The sequence below is a fragment of the Solanum stenotomum genome, chromosome 12 (genome assembly GCF_019186545.1).
Source record: "Solanum stenotomum isolate F172 chromosome 12, ASM1918654v1, whole genome shotgun sequence".
Taxonomy (NCBI): domain Eukaryota; kingdom Viridiplantae; phylum Streptophyta; class Magnoliopsida; order Solanales; family Solanaceae; genus Solanum; species Solanum stenotomum.
The window spans coordinates 33,299,384-33,314,943 of NC_064293.1; the positions used below are offsets into that span (position 1 = coordinate 33,299,384).

General features: G+C 31.1%; 1 protein-coding gene across 1 annotated transcript; it reads right to left on the reverse strand.

The window, feature by feature from the left end:
* Nucleotides 1-10,185: 10,185 nt before the first annotated feature.
* Nucleotides 10,186-15,206, reverse strand: LOC125848687 (ras-related protein RHN1). Its single transcript, XM_049528606.1, has 7 exons — nucleotides 14,982-15,206; nucleotides 14,801-14,878; nucleotides 14,516-14,683; nucleotides 13,847-13,895; nucleotides 13,173-13,246; nucleotides 11,598-11,691; nucleotides 10,186-10,584 (listed from the first exon to the last, which is right to left on the reverse strand). The coding sequence occupies exons 1-7, from the start codon at nucleotides 15,018-15,020 to the stop codon at nucleotides 10,484-10,486; spliced, it is 603 nt and encodes a 200-aa protein (XP_049384563.1). The 5' UTR covers nucleotides 15,021-15,206; the 3' UTR covers nucleotides 10,186-10,483.
* Between the last annotated feature and the right edge of the window lie 354 nt (nucleotides 15,207-15,560).

Consider the following 15,560-nt stretch of genomic DNA (forward strand, 5'->3'; position numbering starts at 1 on the left):
CAAATTACCCTGGGAAGAACAAGCCAGGCTAAAGGCAAGACAAGGGCTGGGTATACTAACACTTGCTGATGTTGATGTGAAGAACTTCAAGAATATGGAAAGTGTGCCTCGTGATGGGAAAACAACAGGGGAAATATGCCTGAGGGGAAGCAGTATCATGAAAGGGTACTTAAAGAATGAAAAGGCAAATTCACAAGTATTCAAGAATGGTTGGTTTTTCACAGGGGATATGGGAGTGATTCATCCAGATGGGTATTTGGAAATCAAAGATAGATGCAAAGATGTGATCATATCAGGTGGAGAGAACATTAGCAGTGTAGAAGTAGAAAGTGCAATAATGAAACATCCATATGTAGTAGAGGCCTCTGTTGTGGCCATGCCACATCCAAGGTGGGGTGAAAGTCCATGTGCCTTTGTTATATCGAGGAAAGACTCAAACTTGAAAGAATCAGACATCATAGCACACTGTAGGAAGAACTTGCCGGGATTCATGGTACCAAAGAAAGTTGAATTTGTGGAAGAATTGCCGAAAACTGGAACAGGGAAAGTGCAGAAGAATCATTTGAGAGCAGTGGCAAAGACATTTGTGGTGTCTGATCAAACAAGCAAAAGGGAAAAGCCTAGAGCATACAATCAAAATCATGAGCAGATTCTTGTTCTGTCTCGTCTCTAGAGATTAAGGAAAGACTTAACAACATGTGTTTGAATATTACTACTACTTCCTTTTTTTTCTCCGTTTGGCTGCAGCTGAGTTGTTAATTCTAATCACATCTGTAATTTGAGTTTACTGTATGTGTTGTCTTCGGAGATTTAGTTTTGTAACACTTCAAGAATTTGTTTATAATTTCATGTTAAGTTTCAAGAAGATGATTAGTATTTCTCGGTATAACTTTTGTATCACAATCTATCACTAGTTGCCAATCCTCAACCCATGGGTCAATATTTGACAATATTATTATCTCACTATTTTGTAATTTAATCTATGAAAGAGTTTTACACCTATAAAAAAAAGTTGCTTCTTTTTTTGGGTTGAGAATGAGAATTATGAGAAGTGTGGAAAAATATTGTTGTGTGCGGTGAGATATTTTAGACCAAAAAAGCAATTCCAAGTCTCTAATTTATTTACTATAAAAAAAATAGAGTAATTTTATGTTGATCAAGGAATGTGCTCTTCGTGTAGAACTTTGAACTCTTTAATTAATACGGAGTTATTTGAGTTGTACGATGTTATTGAGCTATTGTAATCAAATGAGCATAAGTCAAGAATTATATTGATGGATCGATGCAGATTGTACCATATGCAGTGAACTTCAATTGCCTTAAAGAGAGCGATATATATCACCTCAGTATAAATTTTTATTTATTTTATTTTCAACAATAATTTATAATATATTTCACTCACATTTTTCTAATAAATTTCGTGCATTACGTGTAAAATAGTTGTAAAGACATCTCATTTTCTTATGACAATTTCAATTACTAAATAGAATTTTTTTGTATTGTTTACATGAAATACAATAATTTTAGTCCGTTTCAAAAAAATAATCACATTACTTATTTAAATCATAAATTTAAAATTGTCTTTTTTTCGTTTTTAAACTTCTGGCATCAGGCAAAACCAAATAATTCTACTTAATTTGGAATAACATAGTACATACTGTAGGTAGTTGGGTGTGCGAAGGGAAAAAGGAAGTTAAATCACTTTTGGGGATGATTGTAATTTGTATGATATCTACTGCCTCCATTCCTTTTTTGTTATATATTGTGTTTTCGAGAGCAATTTAACTATCTTTTAAATTTAAATTAAATACATTCATTCGATATTTTAAAATAAAATTTTAGATATTCAAAAACTATAGATAAAGTACTATAAATTGCAACTTTTTTCATATCAATAAGCTGAAAAATATATCTTAAAATGTTAGTCAAAATCCATATCATTTGACTAACAAAAAAGAAAACATCATACAACTTTGAATTATGTCTGAAAATAAATATTGTAAGATTTTCTTTGATGTCCTCCATTGATTTAGAGGGTGGTTATTCACACAAATTATCGGAGATCTATCATTCCTCAATACCTTCTAAGTTGAGCATATCGCATAGTGCTATGAGTTCACTTCTACCCAAGTGCGATTGCGGGTTACCCTCAGATTTCAAAAGAAAAAATTAAAAAATCTTTGATAATTGGCTAAAATATCAAATTTAATAATTCCGCAGGACCATACTTCATATAATTGGGATGGTGAATTGACATTGAAAAGCTGAAACCATACTTCTCTGCAACCTTTTTTTTAAAGAAAAAATTTCCCAAAAGTGATTTAAATGAATTTGCTGACACAACACTACTATATATCTCAAATGCAATTTCNTTTTCATATTAATAAGATGAAAAATATATCTTAAAATGTTAGTCAAAATCCATATCATTTGACTAACAAAAAGAAAACATCATACAACTTTGAATTATGTCTGAAAATAAATATTGTAAGATTTTCTTTGATGTCCTCAATTGATTTAGAGGGTGGTTATTCACACAGATTATCGGAGATCTATCATTCCTCAATGCCTTCTAAGTTGAGCATATCACATAGTGCTATGAGTTCACTTCTACCCCAGGCGTGATTGCGGATTACCCTCAGATTTCAAAAGAAAAAATTAAAAAATCTTTGATAATTGGCTAAAATATCAAATTTAATAATTCCGCAGGACCATACTTCATATAATTGGGATGGTGAATCGACATTGAAAAGCTGAAACCATACTTCTCTGCAGCCTTTTTTTTAAAGAAAAAATTTCCCAAAAGTGATTTAAATGAATTTGCTGACACAACACTACTATATATCTCAAATGCAATTTCCAAACGAGAAATAATTTTGTCTCCAATAATCTTTAATTTGGTTGATGACTTTTTACGTCCCAAAAAATGTAAAAGAAGAAGAACATTGGGTACGAATTGAGGATCACAAGTACGTAATTGATAACTTATAAACAAAATAATACTTATCAAACTATAAAACATATATTAGTAATTATTTTTTTTTGTTACTGTTCGGATCGGTCTTAGCTCACTTCGACACATTTCATGACATATCTATCAGGCTACCACCACTTCGATGAATTTCATGAGATACCTACCACATCTTACCAACAACAAGGACTATGTAACTCGGTATATCAACGATAGAATATATGTAAAGACTCACCTAGTGTGTTTTGTCTCTACTGAGTTTTAAACCTGAGGACCTCATATCAGTGTATTTTTAGTGAGGAACAAAATATGCTATCGGTTCATTCAAACTATTTCTATATGTACCCCAGTATATTTACCTTGTAGAGAACAATGATTTTTATCTGTACCCATGAGTTTTTTTTATTCCATGTTGTAGATGGATTTTTTTTATCTGTATTGAGTTAACTAAAAATTAGAAAGCGAGCATTTACATGAAATTCAGATAGCTTGGATGATATAAAAAATAAAATACGTAGTGTTATTTAATTTAATTACATGTTTAAGAAAGAAAATCCACTTTCGTCGGTTATACTTGTCACACAGAAAATCTAAAAAAAAACAATAATTATTTTTTCAAGAAAATTGATGTCCATTCATTAATTTTTATTTTCTTTTAAGAAGTTGTACATGTGTTTGGCTTAAATTAAATTATTCCGAACTATTTATGTGAGAATATCTTTTAACTCAAAATTGCTTATTTTGAATCAGATCATTGGTTAAGATGTCGATAAGGTTGAGCTTCAATTCCATATGGCTCATATATATTTATTCAAAATGGATTGCTGATATTTTCAGTCTCTCTGTATATAGTAAAAAAAGAGTTTGAAATATATTCTTACTTTGATCGAAATTTTTTAACAATTTCAAATTTTGGGTAGGATCTATTACTCTCATACACTATTTAATAGTATATTTTAAAAATATATAGGTGTCCACATGGACATCATAAATATTACATCATTATAAATAGTAACTGTCCAGCTGAGCATTTATATATCTTTAAATACACTATTAATAGGGCAAGGGTAATAGATCCTGCTCAAAGTTTGAAATTGTTACCGCAATTTCGATCAAAATTCGAATATATTTCAGACATTTTATCCTAAAAAAATAAAAAATTCATAATGAAAGAGATTGGTCCTTGTTCATTGTTTTGATAACCAGTCTGTTATTTGTTTGGATGTAATTTTGACAGCTTCGACTCTCATTTATGGTGCAAGAGGCCAAGCATTCTGCTAGATGTCCCGTCTTCGAACCCATTATATAATGGGCCAAAAAAGGTACGGACTGCGGAGATACGACACATTTTTCTAATTTGAAAATTTATATAGAGGTATTGATTACTCGTGGAAGACAACAGGACGGAGACATAATGTGGGGCAGGATGAAGAGGAGCCTGACAAGGGTGAAAAAGGGTTTAAATTAAAATATTTAATTTTATGCGGATCATCTTGCCTAGCACTGAAGGCTGCAATTACAAAGTTAGCACACTACACAGAGTGTAAAAAATAGAGTAATTTTATATTGAAGGAATATATTCTTCTGATAGAATTTTGGATGGTTTAACTAATTTAGAGTTGTATGACGTTGTTGAGTTATTATATTTAGAAAGGTGCATGTCAAGATTATATTGTTGGATAGTGAAGATAATATCGTGTGCAGTGGACTTAAATCGCTTTAAAGAGAGCGATATATCCATATCTCAAAATAAATTTTTATTTATTTATTTTATTTTCAACTAATTTGTGATACATTTCACCAATATTTTCTTTACACATTTCGAGCATTATATGTAAAATAGTTGTAAAGTCAACTCATTTTCTTATCATAATTTCAAATATTAAATGCTTTTTTGTATTTGTTTATGTGAAGCACAATTATTTTATTTAAATCATAAATTTTAAAGGTCTTTTTTTGTGGGTTCTTAAAACTTAGTGCATTACCAAATAATTCTACTTAAATTGGAACAAAAATAGTACGTACTAAACGTGGTTTGGTATGCGAAGAGGAAAAAGTTGAGTCACAGTTTGGTCCACCTTAGGGGATGATTGTAACTTTGAATTATGTTTAAAAGGAGTAAACATGGTAGGAATTTCTTACACGTCCGGAGTCATTCATTTGGGATCAATTTTCTCTCAATATCTTCTGAATTAAGTCTGTCACATAAAACTTGTCCAATATAACGTACATCTCATGTGTGATTTGCATCTATGAAAATTTCCCAATGAGAAGTTGCCTGTTATTCCAGAGATCTCAAAACAAAACAAAAAAAATCTTTGATAATTGGCTAAAATATCAAATTTGTTTCTTCAAGCAGGGCCACACTTCATATAAAATCATGTTATATACTTATTAGTAAATGACTTACTAATATCAAGTGACAATTTAATTTTAAAAGGTTTAATTTACCCCTAATGAAATGTTTTATACACACAAATATGTATCACTTATTTTACACCACAAGATTCAAAAAGTTTTATTTCTTTTTTAAATTTCGTATCGAATTAAACTAACTCATATAAAATGGAACGGCGAAATAGTTGGATCCCTTTTTTATCCACCATTGACTGGGATAGTGAATTGACATTGAAAAGCTGAAACCACACTTCTCTACAGCCTTTTTTAAAGTTTCTGAAAATGGTTAAATTAATTTGTTTTGACACGACATAACTATATATCTCAAAAATGCAATTTCCAAATGAGAAATAATTTTGTCTCCAATAATCTTTAAGTTGGTTGATGACGTTTTATTTCCAAAAAAAGGAGAAAAGATTGTGTACAAATTGAGGATCACAAAGATGAACAATTAAAAACTATTGAAGATATGCATATATTCTACAAAAAGTAATTAACAAATAACAAGTTACTTACCAAACTATATAATATATTAGTAAATTTTTAGTCAGAAAAAAAATATATTATCAGATAATTCAAAAGATTTCTATTTGTATTCCACTATATGTAACTTGTAAGACATAAAATTCCTTAGTGACAGATCAAAGATTTTCACCAAAGAAAATCATACTATAAAGAAGTAAACACATGAATAACTTAAGGAAATTCAACATTATTTCGAATGTTAATGGGAGAATATGTTTTAAGTCAAAATTATTTATTTCGAATTAGATCATTGGTTGAGATGTCGATATGGTTGAGGTTGAATTCCACATGGCTCATATATATTTCTTGAAGACGGATTGCTGATATTTTCTGTCTTTATATATAAATAAAGTAAAAAATCGTAATGAAAGAGATTGGTCCTTGTTCAATAATGTTCACTCATGAGCCATTATATAATGGGGACAAAAAAAAAGGTGAGGAAGAGACAAAATAGTTAGGAAAACATTTTTATCACTTGAGAATTCACTTGGTTGATATACTTGTCAAGGTAGATAGGGATGAATTTTATATATATGAGGAGGTGGGGCAAGGTGGAGAAGGGTCTAATTTAAAATATTTAATTTTACGTGGGTGTGGATAAATATTATTTTCTATTTTTTTTATTGATTAATCGGTCAACTGTAGAGTGGATAAATATCATTTCTTACCGCTCTTATGGATTAATTAGTCAGCTATAAAAAAATTGATTAATTTTTGTCAACTGGTATTTTAATACAATCACAAACCTCTTATTTTCTTTATCTCTACAACTGGTCCTACTTAAATTGAAGTTCATGCTTTTAGCTAACTTAATCAATGCGTTGGAGTTTCATTCTTTCAATCTCTTCGTCAACATAAAAGAAGAGCTCTTCAGGCTGAGGTCCAATTCATCTCGAGTTCATCTAGCCTACAACTGAAGGCTGCAATTACACAGTTAGCACACTAGAAAATAGTGTAAATACTGTAAATATAAATGTAACTTTATTTTTTAATATAATAAACAAATAAAAGTAAAAACGGTGTTTAAAATGTGACATGAAGTTTTTAACAACAATAAAAATTCCCTTTTTCAATATGGAAAAGTAATAATTTTTTATTGGGTATAAAATATGAATGGTTTAAAAGAGTTAAAAAATTTATTGTTAAAAAAGAGAATAATGTGACATGTCATTTCATTACAAGAAAAAAGAGTTTTTATTGTGTCAAGTATATTTTGAGTAAATAAAAATAGGTGGATGATATGTTAGTGTTAAAAGAAACAAAAGTGATATTGCTAGGCAATTTTTCAAACATGAAGGACAGAGAAATTACTCAGAAAGTTCACAATTGTAGTCTTATAAAGATTTATTTATAAATTAAATAACAATGCTAAACGGTTNTTGAGAGGTGCCACATCACCTTGTTTATATCTAGCTTTATTATATATATAGATTTCTTTCTTATTTGTTTGGAATGTGGTTAAAAAGTTAACAACTTTGCTGCCTGAGGTACTGAAACTTCGTAAAATTAAATTTCAAACTTTATGATAGCAGCAAGTTAATCATATTAAAATGGATAAATATATGAGATTTTTTTTTTTTTTTTGTAGAACAGAGCGAGGCGGATGGAAATTAGAAATTTACGGGTCAAAATTCAACCTGCCCCGCCTAACCCATTTTCATCCCTAGTAAAAAGAAAATGCAACAATAATAATTTGGCTAGTTAAAGTTACCACGATGATAATGAAGTGCATGTGCACAAAATTCAGACCAATCAATCACCTTCCACTTCTCAATGATTTAGTGACATATGCAGAATTTTTTTTGGAATTGATATATATAAATAATACAGATTTAATTATTTTATGTAAGATATATTTATCACCTATTAATTTAGTCTCTGATTTTAAGTTAGAAGAGATTTTGAGTTCAATATTACTTGACACAATTTTTAGTAATAGTATTATGTTATATTTTACAAAAATATGATTAGATTGAGTCAGGAAAATAAGATCTCCATATCACCTTTGGAGACATGTTTATCCAAAAAATAATGTTGGAATATTTTTTTACTAAACGTGGACAACATTAACTTAATTATTGCAATTTATAAAATATGCTGCTGAATAGATCTATATAGTAGGTGGGGATGACTCAAACCATCTATCTATTTAATCGCATACAATTAAATGTGTGATTAAAATTAATATTTTTCCTCTTTTGTCGACAAGAAATTCATTGTTACTTTCTTTCGAATATATATTGGGTAAACTCTGTTCTAGTCTAATAGTTTGCAAATTACATTGGAGAAGTAATTTTAGTGCAGCAAGGTCAATCAAAAAGGCAGACATGAAATTTCAAACTTGAGACAAAAACACTTCATTTGCTCAATCAATTCGATTATTTTTGTGAATGTTTAAAATCTAAGTTATAAATTAATTACTAACATAGCTACATTAACTAAACCACTAGGAATCAGAAAATCGAAAATAAAGTTGCCAAAAGTGATATTTATGAATTTGCATGACACGACAAAAACAATATATATATATATATATATATATATATACACACACACTTGTACAACATAATATTTAACTTGTGAATATAATTATTTTTATCGACCAACTAACTTGTCTGTCCATTACCAGAAAAAGTAGGACCAACATTATTTATAACACTATTTCTTGATTGTTTGGTTATGGACCTAGCTGTCCACACATAAAATGTAAACATCTAAAATTCGTGTACTAATAATATTTGTTTTCTTTAGAGAAAATGACCAATCCCTCAAATTATTACCGAATTCTTAATTATACACTTATTTTTCATGGGATCTTATTATTCCTGAACCTTTTAAAAGTGAAATATCTACCCCTTACAAACTCAAGCCCAAATTTGTATTAGATGGTATTCAACACGCGCTGGCACGTAATAGCACCCTTTTTCATATAAAAAAAATTAATTTTCCTTTTATATTTTACTTTTTATTTTCATCTTCTCCTTTTCTCTTTCTTTTCCATTCCTCCATTACTTTTCTTTTTAACCTTCTGCAGATTTGACGAGAGGACGCCATGACTATCGAAACTTCAACCTTCACCTCATACCAGGATATCTCGTTTTCTAAAGCTAGAGACAAACGAAAAACTCTATCACTAAATATTGTTTCTTCTTCCACTATTATAATATTTCTCAACGATCGATTTTTCAAAGAAACACCGGTAAACGATACTTGCTTTCCGGGATAAAGGTACCAAACTTGCGGAGGGACTAGTATTGATTTAAATTTAACAATGTTGATATGAGAAATTCGATTGATGTTTACAACAATTTCAATAAATGAGTCTTCTTCATTAAAGGGTTTGTTACCCAATGATGAATTCTTCTCCATTAATTGAATCTATTACTTAGTGAACTCCTCCATTAATGACTAGTCTAAAGTTAGATTCTTCTAACTTTCAATTTTGATTCTGATTTTGATTTAAAGCTATCAAGAAATTTTCAAAGTGATGAAAAGTAGAGATATGATGAAAACTATGTGATTTGGTGATGAGAATTGACTTAGTGATGAAAACCTGATGAGAGCGGTGACTTGGTGGTCTAGGTGAGCCACCACCGAATGTCTAGTATGGATCTGATGATGAAGATTGAAGGGAAGAGATAAAGAAGGTAAAAAATATATAAAAGGAAATATATATTTTTTTAAATAGAATATTAATATGAAATAAATTAAATATTTATAAAGTTAATATTTTAACTATCTTTTTATTTGTCACTCTCTCAAAGAAAGTGAACTACACCTTATTTGCCACATTAGCATTTAAGGAGCAAATAACTCCATTTTAAAATAGTCCAGGGATGTAATATGACTTTCGTAAAGTATGAGTGTCTAGTTGAAAATCCAACTACATGTTAGAAGGGCTTGTGGCCATTTTCTCTTTTCTTTAACATCATTATTTCGTTATGACCAAGCATAAAATAATAAGTATCTGATTTTCAAAGCTACATTCCACTTTTATTTTAATATACAACCTCAAGATATCTTGAGTTATAAATTTATATAACCCAAAGCAATAATAGTAATAATTGTGTAAGTTTCTTTAGTTTCCTATCTATAGTTTTACACATTTTTTAAAAAAAAGAAATAATCACTGTGCATAAGATGAGTCTCAGATGGTCCTTTTTCTTCATTTTCCCCCTAACATTGAAGCAAATTACAAGCTTCACAACATTATAATAAAAACAAACCAATACAGGTTATTCAAGACTCAAGGAATAGCATAACAGTGTTTGGACTCCAGTCCATTCATCAGGTGGAAATGTAGAGGTAAAGGTTGATGGAAATTAGAATCATTTACAAAATAGGAAAAGAAAGAAACAAGAAGCATGAGGTGAGGACCAAGCCAATGTGCACTAAATCAGGTGCCTCCTGCCTCTATAAAGGGAACTTCTAAAGAAATCGTTTTTTTTTTACATATTCTACTCCCTATGAACCATGCCACTCCCACTTTCCAGACTTCATGTTCATCGGTACAAGCACAGCATGAAAGAACAAGTGAACTCTAGACAAGGATTAGGAAAGGTTCAATGAATTTATGAGAGATGATGATTTTCAAGTACAACATGATGCAGTTCGAGATCCTTCTGCTGGTCTGTTTTCAAGAACCATTCCTGCTGGATTTTGAGTGGGTTGAGCTGTAGGCAACCGTTTAGCTGCAAAATGGCAAACTCCAAAGATTTAGGGACTCAAAGCGAATAAAAAAGACATGCAATTCTTCTTGCACAACAAAAGTAAAAGACCTACATAAAGTGCAAGCCCTAAAATAACAAAAGTTTTCAGAATTTCATCCTGCTAGAGTTTAGGCATTTGGAGAAAAAAAACTTAACACTTCTAAAAGACTTAGGTTGTTTCTCCCTATTCAATATTAGCATATTTTTAGTAAGATTGATACAAATATCACAAACTATAATAAACATAGCCCATAGGGTAAAATTACTATGCTAGAATTTAGTAAGATCTGGTAAAATATTTGAGCGAGGTTGAAGGTGGTTTGTTGTGAAAAAGGTTTAATGAGAATTCATTTTCTTAACAAACGAGAGCAAGCAACTCATTAGTCTTTCCAAGCTTTTCCGATTGAAAAGGAAGGGGAAACAGATATGTACACTGCTCTCTTCTCATCACCCCAAACAAAATGAAGGGAAGGACACTACTTTCAGACGAGTTGAATCTCATAAAGTTCCAATCTATGCACTAAGGTACTAGAGATGCCTAACTATAGTATGAGTAAACCGAGGCTAAAGCAAATAGGCGTGCTTAAGCTTTAAAGCTAGGTGTAACAAGAACTGAGTGCTTTGGCTCACCTCACTTAGGCAGCACTTCAGTGCAAACACCAAGGCAAGGTTGTTGCACTATCTCCCTTCAACCATTCGAGTGTAGGTTAAACAATAAGCCTAATGTTTTTTAAATTTAATAGTGATCCTATGTTGCTAAATCCGAAAGAAAATAACTTAACATATGATATTCATCGAAGAAAAAGAAACAGATATAATAGGATGAGCACAAGATGACAACCACTGAAGATAAAATTACATTTGACTTGTACCTTAAGATTCAATAACTTTGATGCATAATAATATTGCCTGTTCTTAATATACCATTAGAAATAAATGAAAAACACACAGAGCAACAAAAGGAAATATTTAAATGAGAAAAGAAATCATCGTACCTATTTCATAGAAAATATCATTGACATTCACAGCAGTTTTGGCAGAGGTCTCCATGAAAAAGAGGCCATTTTCCTCCGCGTACAAGCGTGCCTCCTGTAAAGTCACCAAGAACACTATCAGGAAAACTGATGTACCAAAACAATGAAGAGATTGAACTACCTCAGTTACTGGATAAGAGAGAAACCTAATAAGGTAACTAACATACAAATGATTAAGCAGATAGACAAAGATTAGCGAATTCCCTAGTCACTAGCAAATATCCTGCCCCCACTCCTAAAAAGTTATAGTAGCCATCGGGAGCTAAAATTTAGTGATCCAATTATTTATCTTGCTCTTCAACAATTTAGTGTTGACTTTCGTCTCTAAATCCAGCTCATAAGAACACTGAGATCTTCTCTAAGAATTTTCACTATTTATGACTTCCACATTCTCTTCAAATAAAGAGAATATGGAAAGAGAGGAACCTTAGAGTTTTTGAGAATAGGGAGAGTAGTATGCAACAAGTTAAACTGAATTGCATTCGACTCTGTGTTTTTGGTGTAATCAAATTTACTCTAATGATACCGTCTCTATCATTGATGTCTTAGACTCATTATAGGGATAGGTCGGTATTATTAGAGTTTCCTTATGTAAATACGGGTTTCAGTACGACCTATGTACTGTCCTGCAGAAATAGAAACAATTACCATTTTCAAAAAAAAATAAAGAGATTGTTTTTAATGTTCAAGGTTCCATAAGAGCATTGACATAGATCTAAAAATGCTTAACCACGGAAAATTGCATGTTAGGTTAGGCGATGGATTAAGAACTCATTCCTGTTCCACAATTGAAGAGATCTATGTATCACCTAACAGCCTACGAATTCATATGACCTATCTTACAATTGCAACAAACTAAACTAGGAAATAGCATTTTCAAAAAAATGAAGGCAGCAGACTTCTCCTCAACAACAACATATCCAGTGTGATCCCATAAATGGAGTCTAAAAAGGCAGCAAACTTCTCCGAGAGTACTAATTGCATTGGATTAATTTTACCTAAAGTGATTGCCACAAAAAACCTCTGCCTATGAGAACATAGTAAAGCATAGTCAACTCCAAATTGAGATAAAGAAAAGTTGTACTGGTTAGCGCCCAATACGAAAATAGGCTGATTATGATGAAACCTCCGAATGCGGTAATAGATGTAGAGGATTCATATAGCCAACACCAACTTGTTTAGGATTGAAACATACTTGATTCATATTGATTCCCACCAAATGAGTACCTTAGTTTTATATCATGCTCGGAACTGAAGATCTTAGGAGGTGACTAAATGTTTCGGTCCTCTCAAATCTAGTCCAATACACAATTGGTTTAAGAAAGCTTAAGCAATAACAAGCACCAATTACTACTCTCTTTTTTTCAAACGCCAACCTTGTAGATTGGATATGTTGTTCAGCAGAGACTACTAGCAATATATCAAAATCTGCATCTAAGAACTGTGATATAAAAAGGCTAGGCAACGACCAATAGGAGGAACCTCAATAAAGGATGATGGGAATGAAACATTGGATTACCAAAAAGTACAACTTACTTCTGCAGGAACGTTCCTTCGATCTTCTAGATCTGCCTTATTGCCAGCAAGAGCCATGATCATGTTAGAATTACCTGCCATGTTATCAGAAAATTGCTTATTTTCCTGAAAACCCCATCTAAACAGGGTCGTGGTTATTTCAAAACAAAATCTGGATCATCAAAAGTAAAGTTGACACTAGGCAGAAAACCATATAGGAAAAAATAAACGGCATCAAAATGATTTTTCCAGAGTTTACTAGGCATCTTAAAAGGAGCTGTCTGGGTTACTCAAAATAGAAAGAAGATACTCCCTCCGTCCACTACTGTTTGTTAGGTATACTAAAAATAGTTGTCCAAAATTAATTGTCAATTTAAACAATCAAAAAACAATTAGTCACTTTTTTCCAATACTGCCCTTAATAATTACATAACTATTAGTTTCAAAAAGTAGCCATTTTAAAGTTACAAGACTACTTTAATGTGAAAAAAGTTGTTTATTACAGTTTTCAAAAAGTACAAACCGTTTTAATAATGATTGATAGTAGGGTTATATTAGTCAAATTGCACCTTATATTAAATTTTTCTTAAAGGTTGTGCATGATTTTACCCTGACAAACAATAGTGGACGGAGGGAGTAATAACTTTCACTTTTTTTTAATCTATACAAAGCAAATAGGTTGAAGGGATAATCACCTTGCTTCTGCAATTCTTGCACCCATTTCTTTGCCTTTGCAAATGAATCCTAAATTAGCAGAAAACAAAAGAAAACATCTCAATATAGATGCATAGACATATGCATAAACATGCAGACATCCATATTACAGATTTGTGATCATTCAAATCCGAAACAAGCTAAGTAAAGCAAAAGCCAAAGTGAACATAAGCAAGAATTCTCTCTCATTAATCCTAATTCTATAAAGACCAAAACTGTATCCACTGCTTCTCTCATTTCATGAGAAGTCCTTCCACCACTAAGGAACAAAATTTTCTACGATACGAGATATTCGAAAACCATAAACTGCATTTTGTGCACTTTTTTGTTTGACACTTCTGACTTGGACATTAAATACCTTAACCTTCTGAATTTGTGCAAATAGGAAACCTCCTCTTAAGGGGGTTGATTTATGGACAGAGAAAATCATTTGAAGACCAGCATTAGTTTTTTTTTGCCTGTAATTAGCTCCAAAATCTACACCTTTTCAACCTTACAAATGCATGAAGTAAAGCAACCATTACTCCTATTTCTTTTCACTTGCAAAACCGATATATACATCAAGTAAAACAATTTTACAAGGCCAACAACGAAAGCACTTGTATTGACCCATTTGAATTGCAAATTCTCCCAATTTGACAGTCTCTTACCGAGCTAGTGATATCATAGACAATTATAGCAGCTGCAGCTCCTCTATAATACATAGGTGCTAAGCTATGGTACCTCTCCTGCCCAGCAGTATCCCATATCTCAAACTTCACCGTAGCATTATTAACTGCCAGTGTAGACGAAAAGAAAGCCGCCCCAATCGTTGATTCCTGCAATATCAATAATCAACTTTGATTACCGGATTCTAAATCACCCATAAACTCAAAAATTACAAAACCCTAAAAAATGTCAAAATTGAAAGGTCAAAGGAAAAGAAAGAAGAATACTTGAAATTCAAGGAATTGGCCCTTTATGAATCGTATAACCAAGCTTGATTTACCAGCTCCCATGTCACCTAACAATACCTAGAAAAAAATCAAATAGAAATTTACGGTAAAAAATTTAAAGCTGTAAATTCAAATTCATTTCCCATATGCATGGATCACAAAAAAAAAAAAAAAAACTTACAAGTTTTGCATTGAGATTGGTGTGCCCAGTGGATGCCATGAATAAAATTTGTAAAAAAAAATGAGGAAGAAAAATGGAGAATTTAGAGAGGGAGAAGGGATCTGTTGTTTTCTTAATGCAGAAGTGAAGAAGAAATAGTAACAAATATAGTTGTTGTACACCAAATGATAATAATAATTCCACTGTTCTATTTGGACTTTTCTTATCAGCCACAGACCAGACCTTTTTTTTCTTCATCTGAATTGCACAAATGGGATCTTCTGGTGGCATGTTTAAATTTTGGCCTCATAAAAAAAAAAAAAAAGTAGTGTAAAAAAATTGGTTTACCATAATGTAAATTAAAATTTTGGAAGAAGTCATGATTTTTTATTATTTTTTAATAACAAATTATAATAGTTGTTGGGATTTGGTCGTATATTTTACCGGATCATTATGATCTTTCAATATTTGTAATTGAAATTTTAACAATTAATTATGATTTTATATTCGCAATAACTATTATGATTAATTGTGTAGAAATTTTATCAACATAATTTTTTCATTTTGTTTTCTTCTATTAACAAACGTATAAAAAAATTA

Coding starts and splice junctions, on each gene's coding strand:
- LOC125848687 (XM_049528606.1), bottom strand. CDS start 15,020: ATGGCATCCACTGGGCACACCAATCTCAATGCAAAACTT. Junction 13,896..14,515: donor TCTATGATATCACTAGCTCG/GTAAGAGACTGT, acceptor CTGCTAATTTAG/GATTCATTTGCAAAGGCAAA. Junction 13,247..13,846: donor GCAAGAATTGCAGAAGCAAG/GTGATTATCCCT, acceptor ATAACATGGCAG/GTAATTCTAACATGATCATG.